Genomic DNA, 14,553 nt, shown 5'->3' with positions numbered 1-14,553 from the left:
CCAACTGTTGATTTGCACGTTTAATTCCAGTACTGTCATTTAGTTTGCCAAGATCTTTAAATGTGTAAGAGTGAACGAAAATTCCTGGCACAAAGAGGACTCTCATTTCAGTGTGGTCTTGATAAACCTTTTATGAGGTCCCCGTGTTATTGCGCTTAACTAAAAACCTACCTATGTTCTCTTGTTCTCATCAGAAAAATGAGGAACCGCCACATTCTCCGAAAGGCAGCCACACCGGATGCTAGACTCTCAAACACTACTGACGAACAAGCCTTTTCCTCGAGAACTTCATGGTGGAAAAACCATGAGCCACACCTGCGAATCCCAGGCCTCCAACACGACAGTAGATCTTGGACCACTGGGAGGTCATCATCCTTGGGAGGTGGCCTTAATCGTTCTTGTGACAGGAACACTGTCGTTCATCACCATCGTGGGCAACTTGTTAGTGCTCGTCTCCTTCCGGCTCAACCGGAAACTAAGAACCATTAGTAACTATTATCTCTTGAGTTTGGCAATTGCTGATTTGATCTTGGGCACAGTCTCTATGAACCTCTATACAGCCAATATCATAATGGGTCGCTGGATGTTGGGACATTTGGCATGTGATCTCTGGTTGGCATTAGACTATGCTGCGAGCAACGCTTCCGTCATGAACCTCCTAGTAATCAGCTTCGACAGGTACTTTTCCGTAACCAGACCATTAACATATCGAGCCAAACGGACACCCAGAAAAGCAGCGGCACTGATCACATTAGCATGGGTGGTTTCTTTTGTACTTTGGGCACCTGCAATTTTGTTTTGGCCTGATTCCCAAGGCACACCAGAGGACAAGGTGAACTGCTCAATCCCATTTCTAACGGTGCCATCATTAACCGTTGGAACAGCCATAGCGGCTTTCTACCTCCCAGTCAGCATCATGATCATTTTGTACTGGCAAATTTACTGGGAGATTGAGAATAGAGCAAAAGGACTGGCCAAGTTTGTCGGGTCTGTCGGTAGTAGTCAGAGTAGCTCAGTAAAAGTAGACAACAAGTGGTCCAACAGTACCCGGAGCAGTCTGAGCAGCTCCACTGAGACACATCCAAGAAAGGCTCGAGAGCTTGCTGGGAAAACATCAGTTGGGTGCTTTCCAGCAAGACAAAAGCAGGAACATCCTTTGGTTTTGGGAAATCCAGCCATTCTGCCACCACCAAGCAAAATCAATTACAGAGAGGCCTGCAGCAGCAGCAGCTGGAACATCGAGGATGATGACGAGGCTGGGACGTCATCGACGAGTGAGGAAGAGCAAAAACACGATCGCGAAGCAACTACAGCATCGACATCGAACTCTGCGGTAATTAAGCTCAAGGAGCTGCAGGAAATTCCAGCGTTAGCTGCACATGTTGCCGATCCGTTATCCGGTCAACCCTCCAGGCATCTTTTGCTAAAAAAGAACAGGCTGCTGGACCTGAGCCTCCCAAAGCAGCCCAAAAGCAAAAGGCGAATCAACACGATCATCCGGGAAAAGAAAGCCGCACAGACGCTGAGTGCTATCTTACTGGCTTTTATCCTCACATGGACTCCATACAACATCATGGTCCTGGCATCCATTTCATACTGCGTCCCCGAAAAGCTGTGGCAACTGGGATACTGGTTGTGCTACGTCAACAGCACAGTCAACCCCATGTGCTATGCTCTCTGTAACGAGTCCTTCCGGGTCACTTTTAAAACGCTGCTACTTTGTCGACGTGGAGATGCCAAAAAGTGGCAAACAAGTGACCAGAGCCGTCATGCCTCCGTGAAGCCAAACAAGTCATGCAGCACGGTATAAAGAATAAACTGCATTGATGTAAAAACCTTAATGTAAAAAAGAACCAGAGTTTGCCCACTCAGAGGGTTGTTCTGCATGACCAGGCACCTGGTCAAAAAGCATTGAAAGCTTGTTCTGGATAATATATGCCTGAACATGAGGGGCCACCAGGGTACTTTCTCTTGTTTCCTGACTTCTCGCAGGCTACATTTAGATATATTTTGCTCTGTTTATGAAAGCACTGCTATGCTCAATGTCTTTCGTCCATCATCCGGCAGTGTATCTTTCACAATTCCTGCCTACCAACTTGAACGTCTCGGCTGTGCGCCATTTGAAGGAGAAAAAAAGAAGGACAGGAAAAGATGACTAAAATAACAGGCTCTCCTGTGTTTCCTATACACGACCCCTTTGAACAAGTCGTTCCAGCGATTCCAAGATTCTTTCCATCGCCGGTAATCGCACGAGCTACGCGACAGCTCCTTCCTTGTTATGAACTGACACAGAACTATGAACCAAAAAAAAAAAAAAAAAAAACACCAAATGTCACGAGCATGCTATATTTCATATTAATAATATAAAGGATATTTAATGAATCATGATGACCAGTGTTTGCTTTTCAGGTCATAATTAACAAGAACAGCCAAAACAAAAACAAATCATGCAGCCAAAAGTTTGCACCCCACCAACGATTGTCTTCAAGATGTAGTTAAAATAACACTTCCGCCTTCTTGTGAGGCTTCCAGAAAGTGGGCATTTGTGTTTGTTCAGCTAAAAGAGATCAGGTACTAATGTTAAGTGGGGTGCAATCGGAGTTAGAGCTCATCCTAAAAGTCAATTTGGGCAAGTAGTCGGGGGTTCAAGCCCCAGTATTGCTAAGCTCCCACTCTTTGGGCACTTGAACAAGCCCATAAACCATAGCTTCCTAACATCGATGGGATATGCAAAGTAAGAATTTGACTGTGCTGTAAAGTACATGAGACAAGTATAAAGCACCAATAGGTCAGGGCTCTGTGCAGGACACTAGTGTTCTCCACGCCAACCTTCACACCAACAACCATTTCAGTTTTTTAATTGCGATTGTTTGGAACTAGTGTGAGCTCGTTTAGAATTTTTATCATGAGTTATAATGGAGCAGTGGAGTGGTGTGAAATAAGCGTTTAGCGTAAAAGAATGCTGATTGTTTGAGGGAATATCGGAGTCATTACCAGTTAGGGCATCATGCTCACATCCCGTTGGTCATTTTGAAGAAACCGGTTCAAGTCCCCCGGTGGTGTTCAATCAGCCCACATACCAGAGAATAGCGAGGCTGTTCGAGCTGCCATCGTGAGGAGCCCTCGCCGCCCTGTTCCACAACATCGTTGTGTTCTTCGAAATGACGCAACCATGTTGTAATCGCACAAACAGATGGGACACGATCATGACGTCCTAAATGGTAATGATGCAGAAAGTGCCTTCACAGTATCACCGTTCTTATAATGGCTTTACAGTTAACGCTCGCTGTGCATCACTTCACTGCCCCTTTAGAACTAATGGCCAGGGGTTCGAAACGAACTCGCACCTGTTCCGAACAATCGTAGACGTCCCAGGGTCCAAAAACTCGTAGTTTCCAAAATGTCATTTCCCCGCACCACTTTGTATATTTGGTATAGTGTATTGCAGAAGTGCAGGAAGGGAAATGGTTGGTCAGTGGATAAGTTTAAATCTCAGCACATTTCGGCCCTCAGCCCCCAAATCCTCAGGGGTATTAATAAGATAAATGTAAGTTGCTCTGATTAGGAGTTCTGATGAATACTATAAATGCAAGGATTAGAAAGAAAGAAAGAAAGAAAGAAAGAAAGAAAGAAAGAAAGAAAGAAAGAAAGAAAGAAAGAAAACAGCCTACACAATTAAGCATTGATATACAGATACTTATTGGGAAGAAAAAAGATCAATTGTAAAAGATCTCATATGACCATACATACAGTAATATAATAGTCAGTGCTAAATATGTTTTTATTTTCCTTAGAGAAAAAAAAATGAAGTCAAGATTTCAGCACAAAGCAAAAAAAAAAAAGCCAACAAATCAAACCGCTTTAAAACAAACTGGCAAACAGATAATAAAAAAATGGCCACTGTTTAAAAAAAATGAAAACAGCTGTGCTAACAAACCTGTTACCTTTAATTATTGTGTTAATAATGATTAGTTGTCCACTGACACACGATACGGACAAAAGTATGTGGACGCCTTCCGCGTTGAGTCTTCGTTTCCTCTTATAATAAGCCCCATTCTTCTGGGAAGATGTTCTATACAGATTTTTGAGCTACAACTAAAGACAGGGACTGATGTGGGTGAGGAGGCCTGGGGGGGGTGCAGTCAGCATGAAAGTTTCGGTAGAGTTGGAGATCTATAGCAGCAGATCTTCCACACACTTGGAGGTCTTCATGGAGATGGCTTTGTGCACAGATATCATGCTGGAACAGGTTTAGTTCAAGTGAAAGGAGAATTTGGTGCCACCGCATCCCAAGACGTCCTGTACAGAATTGTTCCGCGGTCGGGTGTCCCAATACTTTCCTCCGTATAATGTAGAACAGCAGATCGAAATATTACAGAACGAAACCTTTCCCCCAAAAAACAAACCGAAAATTTAAAAAAACCCATACGTAATTACGTCAAGTGCAACAAGAGGCGAGGGTGAGCACGAGGCGTGACTCTGATAAGTGGTACCAGGTAAACATGCATATGGTTAAACAGCTCTAACTAGGAAATGACACTAGGATACGGTCAAAGTGACAGGTGCTGGAAGCAATACTCGGAGTACTGCGGGTTCGAACTCGAAGTAACCGTCTCTGACAAATATCTCGAACGTTTGTCCATTTTTTTTATTTCTTCTTTTTAGAAATCAAACCGTATTGCAGTTGCATTTCATGCTAAACAGTGCGTCAGTACTGGATTAGCTAGTTCCAACAAAATAGCTAAAAAAAAAAAAAAAAAATTATTAAAAACAAAACAAAACGACCTGAGTTGCGAAGCCGTTATTCACCGCATCTTGCAGGAATTCGCTCGTTTCCGGTTCCGTTCGTCGTGTTACGATAATCCGACCACCTGAGCCGTTTTACGCACGCTAATACGCTACGTTGTAAATTTATTTTAGATCCTTGAGGAAGTTAGATTTCTGTATGTATTCATTTTTAGTTTACAAACTAACAGAGGAAAAAAAAAAAAAAAAAACCACGGCAAAGCAGACGCGTCGATGGCACGTGTGCGACGACAAACCAACCGGCTTTAATATCACCTCGGAAATAAGAAACTTTTTTTTTTTTTCTTTTTTAAATACAACACACCTTTATATGCTTTACAAATATATAAATATACAAATGGAAAAAAACAAAAAAAAAACAGACTACTTGTTTTGCGGACGAGCGTGCTGATTGGTTTCAACTATTAGAATCGAGTAGTCTGGATGGACGTTAGCTAGCAGGTATTAATCCTCAGAGCGGATCGTTAGACGTTTTGGCGTATGGATTAGTCAGTTATTGGTACTGATCTACTGATTGATTTTTTTTTTTTTTTTACGGATAGTTGAAAACAAAAAGCAGTGGGGACTTTTTAAAACTTGGAACTGTGTAACAGTCATATTGTAAATAAACCTGCTAAGAGGAGGGATTCGTTTTTTCATTTTACTTTTTTTCCCCTCCTCTTTCTCGTTTATCCGTTCATCCCTTTCGTTGGGTAAATATATTTCCCTTTTTCTGGTTCCCAGCCCCTCTCTCTCTCTCTCTATTCTTTCTTCCTGACTCACTGAGTGGAAGCTGGGAACCGGGAACCCAGGGCCGATTGGTTCTTCGTCGAGGTCCATCATGACGGTGGAGCGTTCTGGTTCTGGTATATGGAAGCCTTTTCTTTCAGCAGGTCCAAGCACAAATGGCAGCTCCAGCTTCCTGCAGGAGGAACCAGAGAACGTGTTAATTCCAAATTAAATCATGAGCAGCTGGCGATCTTTAAGGTGCACGTGTTGATACCTTCAGGGGGCTCCGACATGGGCGGGGTGAGGCAATACATGTGATATCCTCGGTCACAGTCGTCGCAAAAGAGCAGCTGGTCCTGAGGGCACGCGGAAAATGACTATGTTACAAATAATACGTCAAATTTTTTTTTTAACCAGTTTTTATCTGTTTACTTCAGGCGTCTCCAAACTCCAAAACTCTAGAGGCGAATCACTTTATTACACGTGAGACTGCGCGCTGCACAGAGAGGGCTATAATTTTTATTTATCATTTATTAATTATATAATTGTATTCATTAATTAATATATTTATTCATTTGAGCACATTTTCATGATTCAGTGCTTTTTTTTTTTACTTTTGTTCTGTACTATTGTACATGGGATGTTTGTTTTTGACATTTAAATAAAAAGTTATCGAATATAAAGCATAGGATTGTTCTCGCTATGTAAGTCCTTAATAATGAGCCTAACAAAGCTCCTGGGCCCCTGAAAAAGGCCCCTAACAATTTTGCTGCTCAGTTGTATGAATGAGATAAAAGTCACTCTGGATCAGTGTGTCTAATAAAATTCTGTAAATGTAAATCTGTTGGTATAAAAACACGAGTTAATAAACCAAACGTACATCGTTCTCCGACGTGCCGCACATGTTGCAGCACTTGCACTCTATGCACTGCCAGCGGTACGTCTTCACCGCCGCCATCATCACCGGGGTGAACTGCAGACACGAGGGATGACCTGAGGAACGATAAAAAAGGAAGAAAACAATGATTGGAATCTAGGATGGAATCTGTTAGTTAATCAGGAAAAAAGCTAGTCGATAAGTCCCCTTTGCACTCGTTCGTACCGGAGCGTCCACAGTCGGAGCAGGACACCAGCTCCTCCGATTGGCCGGTTTTCTGGTTCAGGTTGGAGTCGCCCAGACAGAAATCGCAGTAGTTGTTGGGAATAGCCAAACCGTCAGGACCTTTCTTGGGGGCTGCTAAAGAGAAAAAATAACACAAACTTCAGTATACCAAAAAAAGCAAAATAGAGAAAAAAAACAAACATGTAACACACATGACATCAAACATTTAATATTCATTAACATACAGGAATAAAGTTACAGCGATGTAACAGTGTTACGATCTCCTTCACTGTTAATCACCTTGACACTGTATTGTGAAAAAAATTACAGCAATTTCAAGAAGCCCTTATCAGTCCAAACAATTATTATAATTATTATTATAATGACGTGGCTCAAATTAATTATGAGATTAATTAATCGATTCATCATAAAACAATTGTGCATACAGGGAACAGACCAGCACAGCACAAGCACTGTGCCGCACAGGAAGCGAAATACCAGTAAATACAGGACATTTATGTTTCTATACAAGTTTCTCACCCTTAGGCTCCTCGGGTGGGGGCGGGGTCTGCTCGTGAAGCTCCGCCTCCTCTTTGTCCTCCCCTTCCTCCTCGGCTAAATGAGAGTGGGTGTAATGGTAGCTCAGTCCGGGCCTGTTCTTGTAGCGCTTCCCGCAAACTACACACACACACACACACACACACACACACACACACACACACACACACACACACACAATTTAACATCTCCACTTACTGTTTTTCTATCCTTACAGAATTTTTCTTTCTTGACACATGCAATTACACACAAAGTAAAGGGGGAGGCGGCTTTCGCAAAGGTTGTGGTTTTTATCTCTTTCTTTGGGGCAGTGGGAAAAGCTGTCTGAGTCACACACTCACACACACACACACACACACACACACACACACACACACTGTAATGGCATGCTTTGCTTTTTAAAAAAAAAAAAAAAAACATTAGGTTTAGTCACATCTTTTTTTTAGTCCAATTTTTTTCTCTCAATCCTTTCCCATACACACACACACACACACACACACACACACACACACACACACACACACACACACAATCTAAATTAGCTATACACCAAACACACACACTCGTGAGTGTCGACTTAAGCACGAGATGCAACAAACTAGCTTGCATAACTATTCACCCCCCCATGAAGCCACGTGGAACATTCCAGATCGTGAAACCGCCACCACAGTGCTTCACTGGTGAAAGGTTAGGCTTTTTTTCTGAGGGTTTGTGATGCTGCAAAAAGGAGGGTGGATACTTCTACAAGACGCCGTATTCAAGCACTAAAACAAGAGAAGTTCTTCATTCAGTCTGACACACACACACACACACACACACACACACACACACACACACACACACACACAACACACACAAAACAAAAGCAGAGGTGCTATTTCAGTCTAGCCAAAGGAGTGAAGGAGTAAGGAAGGTGCAGATGAGCGACAGAACAAAGACTCGGGAAAAGAAAAGAAAAAGAGGAGGATAAGGGGGTTGTAAGACAGACGAGGGGAAGGATAGAAAGATGAAAAAGCAAAGCGGATGCAATAAGATAAACAGAAATAAAAAAGAAAGAAAGAAAGAAAAAAAGAGAGAAAGAAAGAGAGAAAGGTTCATGGTGGGATTGAGGCAATAAGCATAGATTGTCTTACACTGATCTCAAAGCAGGTCAAAATGACGTCATGCTACGATTTTTACGGAATATGACGTATTGGTAAAAAAATTATATGGACACTTTGGGCATAAAAGATAAGAGAGACTATATATTATATTATATTGGGGTGAGAAATCCTGTACTTTAATTGGCATCAGAATCACAGGTCAACTGATTCATGGGTTTTGCTGATTAATCGGCACCATAAGTAGTTAGATGGAACTGTGGGCAAAACTCTACACTGATAGTTTTTCCGGGTTGCACCAGCTTGTCATTATACAGTACGAAATCAGCCTCTAGAGGTGAATCACTTATTAGGTTTGTTTTAACACGAGTCACAATTTAATTTGTGCCAATTTAATCGAATAGTCACTTTAATCTATTTATTTATTTATTTTTTTTTTTATAAAATATTAAAAAATATTTTTCTTTTATATATTATTTAACCAAGCGGGCATTTTATTTTTAAATGTTTTGAAAAAATGTAAAATGATTGACGTTCACAAATGTTAATAATAATAATAATAATAATAATAATAATAATAATAATAAACTGTGTTAAGAAAAAAAACGACAAGTAATTTTGTTTTGCGTTTTTTCCTCCTAACTGTAAAGAAACTGAACCGAACCGTGAAGTGTGTGTACTGTTACACCCCTAGTACTTTTATGAAGAGCGGCAGATTTATCGCGTCACATCCCTTACTTGTGGTTTGGCACAGAGTGAATTACAAACCAACAAACAAATAATAGTAATGAATGAACATAAAAAAAGTTTAATAAGTAAACGAACAAAAGAAAAAACACTCATTCACAAGTCAAGCAGCGGGCAGACAAAGCTAGAAGGGTGAAGCAAAGGGGAACAGGAAGTGAGAGTCAAAGAGAAGGAGCGAGAGAGTAAAAAAGAAAGAAAGAAGGAAGAAGAAATATACCTCGTTCAGAAGTTTTTGAAATATGCTTTTGTTTGAAAGTGTCTGAAATAGAACGAGAGAGAAAGAGACAAAGAGAAAGAAGGGGCGAGAGAAAGAAGGAGAAAAGAGAAGAGACAGACTCACAGAGTAACACTGAGAATCAGGAAGAAAAAAAAACAGAGTCTTTCTGAAGAACTGTCGAGTCTGACAGACATCACACCTGGGTTTTTTTTATTTTTTTTTTTTGAGACAGAGGAGATTAAAGAAGAGTGATGAGGAGATGAGTGGAAAAAAAATAGCATCCTGAATTTCATTATAAATTTGAAAGTAAACTGAATGTAATCTGGAGCCTAAAATTACATAAAGGAACTGCGTGACACCTGAAAGAAAAAAAAATCTCAAAGCTTAAATTTACAACCATTCTTGTCCCATGTATTTGACTCTATTTCCCAGAATGCCGTGTGTGTGTGTGTGCGTGTGTTCAAGACTCACTGTCGCAGGCGTAAGGTTTGTCCCGGTCCTCGAGGGCAGCTGCGGCGTCCAGCTTCTTGCGAGCGCTGCTCACGCCCCGCCCCTTTAACATGCAAGAAAACGTCACAGGTCACGTGAACGGAACGCAAAAAAGAATTAAATAAAATAAATGAAAAATGGTTTAATCGGTAAAACGGGGCTGAGCGCTACCTTTCCCTTGCCTTTGCCACGTCTCTTCGGTGTGTCCTCCTCATAATCCTCATCATCCAGGTCGTCCATGAAGTCATCAGGCTCCACAATTCTCTAAACACACACACACACACACACACACACACACACACACACACACACACACACACACACACAGTGTTCATTATTTATTGGATGAACAGATTAGTACCCCTGGTGTTTAAACAGTGTAACTGCAATGAATAAAAGGATTTTTGTAAAGGAGTTCACGTGTGTGTGCGTGTGTGAGTACACGCATGTTACCTTTCTCACTCTGCTTGCAGGGTTGAGTCCTCCGCTCGTGTACTCGTTGTGCACCAACTCCTCGTCGTTGGGTCTGAGCTCCAGTGTCGAACGTTTCTCCAGCGGTTCTCCTCGGAGAAGAGCCTCCAGACTGCTGCTGCCATCGCTGGAGCCAAGCATGTCCTTCTTCAGACCCAGGTCTAACTCTATATTTACACACAGACACACACACACACACACACACAGAGTTCTGTACAATGGACAAAGTATAAAGGCAGAAGAGGTGAGAGAAAGCAATAGAGAAAGACTGAGAAAGAAATGGAGATAAAAAGTGATAGCGAGAGAGAGAGACAGACAGATAGACAGCGAGAGAGAGAGAGAAAGACAGACAGACAGCGAGAGAGAGAGAGAGAGAGACAGACAGACAGACAGAGAGAGAGAGAGAGAGAGAGAGAGAGAGAGAGAGAGAATGAGAGACAGTGAGAGAGAGAGAGAGAGAATGAGAGACAGATAGACAGAAAGGCAGATAGATAGATAGATAGATAGATAGATAGATAGATAGATAGATAGATAGATAGATAGATAGATAGATAGATAGAGAGGGAGGGAGGGAGGGAGGGAGGAGGGAGGAGAACGATACACCGTTCCGAAGTTTTGATGTGCCTGAAAGAGAGCGAGCGAGGCGATGAGAAACAGATGAGAAGTGAAAGAGTGATGGAGAGCACAGACTCACAGCGATCACTCGATCACCCGCTGCACCTCTCACTCACCCTAAACGTGAAAGTGCGCACGTTTAAAGAATGCTGTATCACGCCTCTGCTTCCTGTATGAAAGATCTGCGTTTCCAGTGCGACCGAACACTACCCCCGAGTGGTAACCATAGAAACGCAAGTTCAGTGTGATATGTCCCAACAGCCTGATAGTAAACGCCGCTGGATTATGAAGTAATGATTATAATTGGAATCCGGTATAAACCGGTGCTACAGATACAGTGTGGTGTTGATCAGAGACACATGGTGCCCTCAGCAGGACCAGGTGTGAATAACAGGGTGATGCTGATGTGATGCTCAGGAGCGTCTGATGAATGTAGGATGAGGAAAATAAAGGCCATAAACCCCGGAGCTTGAAGTGAGCGGTACCTGTCTTTAGGGAGGGGAAAGCCAGCTGAGGGTCTTCTGGAGGATTAGCTCGCCTCTTCTTCCTCCAGCGACGGGCGGGGTAGGTGTACAACTGCCCCGGGGCCACACCTTCACACACACAGACAAAGTGAGGGAGAGAGAGAGAGAGAGAGAGAGAGAGAGAGAGAGAGAGAGAGAGAGAGAGAAAGAACAATGGTTCCGACGGTGACCGATACGGTAAAAGAGAGACAAGTGAGAAAATAAGAGAATGGCAAAGTGAGAAAGAGACAGCGAGAGAAATAGTGAGGGACAGCAAGAGAGAGAGGAAAAGAAAGACAGTTAAAGAAAGAGAGACAACAAACAAAAGCAAAAAAAAGAGAAACAGTGAGAGAGAGGCAATGAGAGAAAGAGACAGAGAGAGCAAGACAGAGAGAGCAAGACAGCGAGAGACACGGTGAGAGACAGTGAGAAGGAGAGAGACAATAATAGAAAAAGAGAGCAAGAAAGAGTGAGAGAGAAAGAGAGCGAGTGAGTGAGAGTGAGTGAGTGAGTGTAAGAGAGAGAGAGAGAGAGAGAGAGGAAGAGGGTGTGAGAGAGAGAGAGAGAGAGAGAGAGAGAGAGAGAGAGAGAGAGAGAGAGAGAGAGAGAGAGAGCTCATACCTGGTCCTCTGTGTCTCTTCTCCATCCAGATGTAGCAGTTGCTCTGGGCGACGCCGGTCTGTGAATCGAGGAAGGGCATCCTCACACTCCTCTCTGCACATAGACGGGCGTTATAGTTATGGCACTGCTCCAGGGCATCTCTGTAGTACTGCTCTCCCAGTCTACACACACACACACACACACACAGAGACGTTACAAGTTGTGGTGTCTGTGCTGATCTCTCAATCACCCTCTCAAAATCAGCCGCTCCTCTGTGTGTGTGTGTGTGTGTGTGTGTGTGTGTGTGTGTGTGTGTGTGTGTGTGTGTGTGTGTACGTGTGTGAAACAATCCAGGCTAGGGGTTTAATCAACACCTTGTGTGTGAGAGACTAATGAGCAGCAAGAGGCGGAGCAGCCGTCCATCTCTTTTTGTGTGTGTGTGTGTGTGTGTGTGTGTGTGTAAATTTGTTTATTTATTTATTTTGATTTTATTTTGATTTCACATCGTTAGTCGTAAAAAGCATTTCATTACATCATACTCTGTATGAATGCGTATGACAGATAAAATTTTATTTGATTTATAATACTGTATAAATAGATACTTAAATATATAAGGTCTCTAATGCACATTTTATATATATTTACACACACACAGAGTTTATAAACGGACGCCACCACAAAAATGCTATTTTATGTACAGTACTGTACTGTATTAACATTTTACTTCATTTTATAATAAATAATTACATTTTTATTAATAAATGTAAATATTTAAACATAAAACTCCATTATAAAAACAATTCCCTGAGTTTTTTGGTTTATCGTGCTCTCTGTGAGAGACCGTGTGAGATCCTGACAGCAGGAGTCGACACTCTGTTGCCAAGCAGCCTGCTAAGAGCCATAAAGCACTCCTGAGAGAACCAAATGAGCGAAAGAGGACGACAGGACGAAGTTATGGAAGACCAAGCGGAACGTGTCCTCAAACACTCCAAATATCTGATATAATGTCACGACCGGCGCTCTGGGTTCCGACCAACACGGACTCAGGCTGAAAGTGTGAGTGGACTTGGCCTGTCCCTGTCCCACATTTACAAATTAGACCGATGTAACCAATCAGACAACGTCATGGTTATACCTTCTGTTCCACATTTGGCCATCAAATAGGAAATACGGTTGTAATTGAGGAAAAGTGGAGAAACGTATCCATCGCCCACCTCACGTCGGTATCGACTTCCCGTTATAAATACGGTGAGAAATTTTTAATAACTGGAGTGTCGTCGTTTCAGCACTTTCGAAAGAAGCGAAAGGGAATTGTGAAATACTGCGGGAACCAAAAACGCTTCCTGATTTAATCTCACTTCCTATTCAGACTGAATGAATTCACACGAAGCAGAGCAACAAAATCCTCAGCGTGTCACAGAAGCAGAAATAATAATATAATAATATACTATTTAAAGCAGCAGAACCAAGTTCACTGGTGCGCGCGCGCGCACACACGCACACACACACACACACAATATCATCCTTTTATTTACAAACTTTAACACCACATTTATTTAATACATGATTATAAAAAATATTTGTAAAAAAAAAAAAAAAAAAATTATATATATATATATATAAAGTACATACTTTTCATCATAAATTTTATTTATTTAATAAATCTATATATAAAATACATACTTTTTTTTTAAACAATCTATTGGATATATCAATGCTTAAAGTTCATACTTTTCCTTATAAAAATCATTTATTTGATATATCGTTACATAAAATCCATACTTTTTTTCATGAATTTAATTTACTGATGAATTTATATATAAACACACTAAAGTGAGAGTTATAGAAATAAAACTAGTGGTGCAGCAGAGTGGCTTCTACTGCTCCGGGACAGACAGACAGACAGACAGACAGGCGGGCAGACAGACAGGCGGGCAGGCGGACAGACAGGCGGGCAGGCGGGCAGACAGACAGGCAGACACACAGACAAACAGGCAGGCAGGCAGACAGACCTTTCTGAGGCATTTAATAAAAATCCTTTTCGCTTATAAAAATTTATCTAAACTTGACCCATTTCCCCCATTATCAACCAAGCTGTTCATTTAAACCCATCCGTTTTCTGCCCAAACACCGCCCCCTATTCTAATATCCGGCGCTCTGATAAGATGAACACGCAAAACCAATCCTACCAGCCAATCACAGCGCTAAAAGCGTATCCCGACCAACCAATCATCGCAGGGGAAAACACCCCATACCCCGCCTCCATCCACGAAATACGGGTGGGATAAAATAACGGTAGTGATAGCTGTTTTTTTCCAACCTCGAGTAGGGCAAGTTAGCCAACAACACAAGCTAACGCTAACTGGCTAGCTAACGTTAGCAACAAGCCGCTACAGCGCGCTCCGGGGCTCGCCCGCCTGACTGAAGGGAAGTCCGGCTACTGAACGCCTCACTTTACTTTTCCCAGCGGCCTCCAGAATGGATCTAAAGGCGCAGTAGAGCCGCTTTACAGCACCACTGCGTGAAGAGCGTACTCACAGTTTCACTACATTCTCCACCACCGCCGCCATCTTGGATCGCCTACGCTGGGCCGGAGCGGGAGGCACCAGCTGCGCATGCGCATGCCTACGCGGCCCG

The 14,553-nt window shown here is 42.3% G+C and overlaps 2 protein-coding genes across 7 annotated transcripts in view; one reads left to right on the top strand and one right to left on the bottom strand.

Moving 5' to 3' along the window:
• Nucleotides 1-2,276, top strand: part of chrm1b (cholinergic receptor, muscarinic 1b) — a 3,792-nt gene extending 1,516 nt beyond the window's left edge. Inside the window, exon 2 of the mRNA XM_046839465.1 lies at nucleotides 195-2,276. Within this exon, the coding sequence (XP_046695421.1) occupies nucleotides 239-1,810 (1,572 nt within the window). The 5' untranslated portion in view covers nucleotides 195-238 and the 3' untranslated portion in view covers nucleotides 1,811-2,276. The remainder of the gene's footprint in view (nucleotides 1-194) is intronic.
• dpf2 (D4, zinc and double PHD fingers family 2) overlaps nucleotides 1-14,553 on the bottom strand; it is a 24,798-nt gene extending 10,245 nt beyond the window's left edge. For 2 of the 6 annotated variants that reach the window (XR_006924390.1, XR_006924391.1), the window contains exons 1-12: nucleotides 14,455-14,553; nucleotides 11,938-12,098; nucleotides 11,299-11,406; nucleotides 10,181-10,365; nucleotides 9,899-9,991; nucleotides 9,710-9,791; nucleotides 9,239-9,280; nucleotides 7,157-7,294; nucleotides 6,617-6,751; nucleotides 6,395-6,507; nucleotides 5,789-5,870; nucleotides 5,531-5,707 (exon numbers count right to left, since the gene is read on the bottom strand). Coding sequence is in view for 4 of the 6 variants with exons in the window: in XM_046839487.1 (XP_046695443.1) it covers nucleotides 5,625-5,707; nucleotides 5,789-5,870; nucleotides 6,395-6,507; nucleotides 6,617-6,751; nucleotides 7,157-7,294; nucleotides 9,239-9,280; nucleotides 9,710-9,791; nucleotides 9,899-9,991; nucleotides 10,181-10,365; nucleotides 11,299-11,406; nucleotides 11,938-12,098; nucleotides 14,455-14,486 (1,254 nt within the window). In the remaining 2 variants the exon portion in view is untranslated. Of the gene's footprint in view, nucleotides 1-4,627; nucleotides 5,708-5,788; nucleotides 5,871-6,394; nucleotides 6,508-6,616; nucleotides 6,752-7,156; nucleotides 7,295-9,238; nucleotides 9,281-9,709; nucleotides 9,792-9,898; nucleotides 9,992-10,180; nucleotides 10,366-11,298; nucleotides 11,407-11,937; nucleotides 12,099-14,454 lie in introns of those variants that run through there. The other 4 variants (XM_046839487.1, XM_046839488.1, XM_046839489.1 and 1 more) reach the window with 4 other exon arrangements.

The sequence above is a fragment of the Silurus meridionalis genome, chromosome 25 (assembly GCF_014805685.1).
Source record: "Silurus meridionalis isolate SWU-2019-XX chromosome 25, ASM1480568v1, whole genome shotgun sequence".
Classification (NCBI taxonomy): Eukaryota; Metazoa; Chordata; class Actinopteri; order Siluriformes; family Siluridae; genus Silurus; species Silurus meridionalis.
This window is presented reverse-complemented; position numbering and strand designations above follow the sequence as displayed.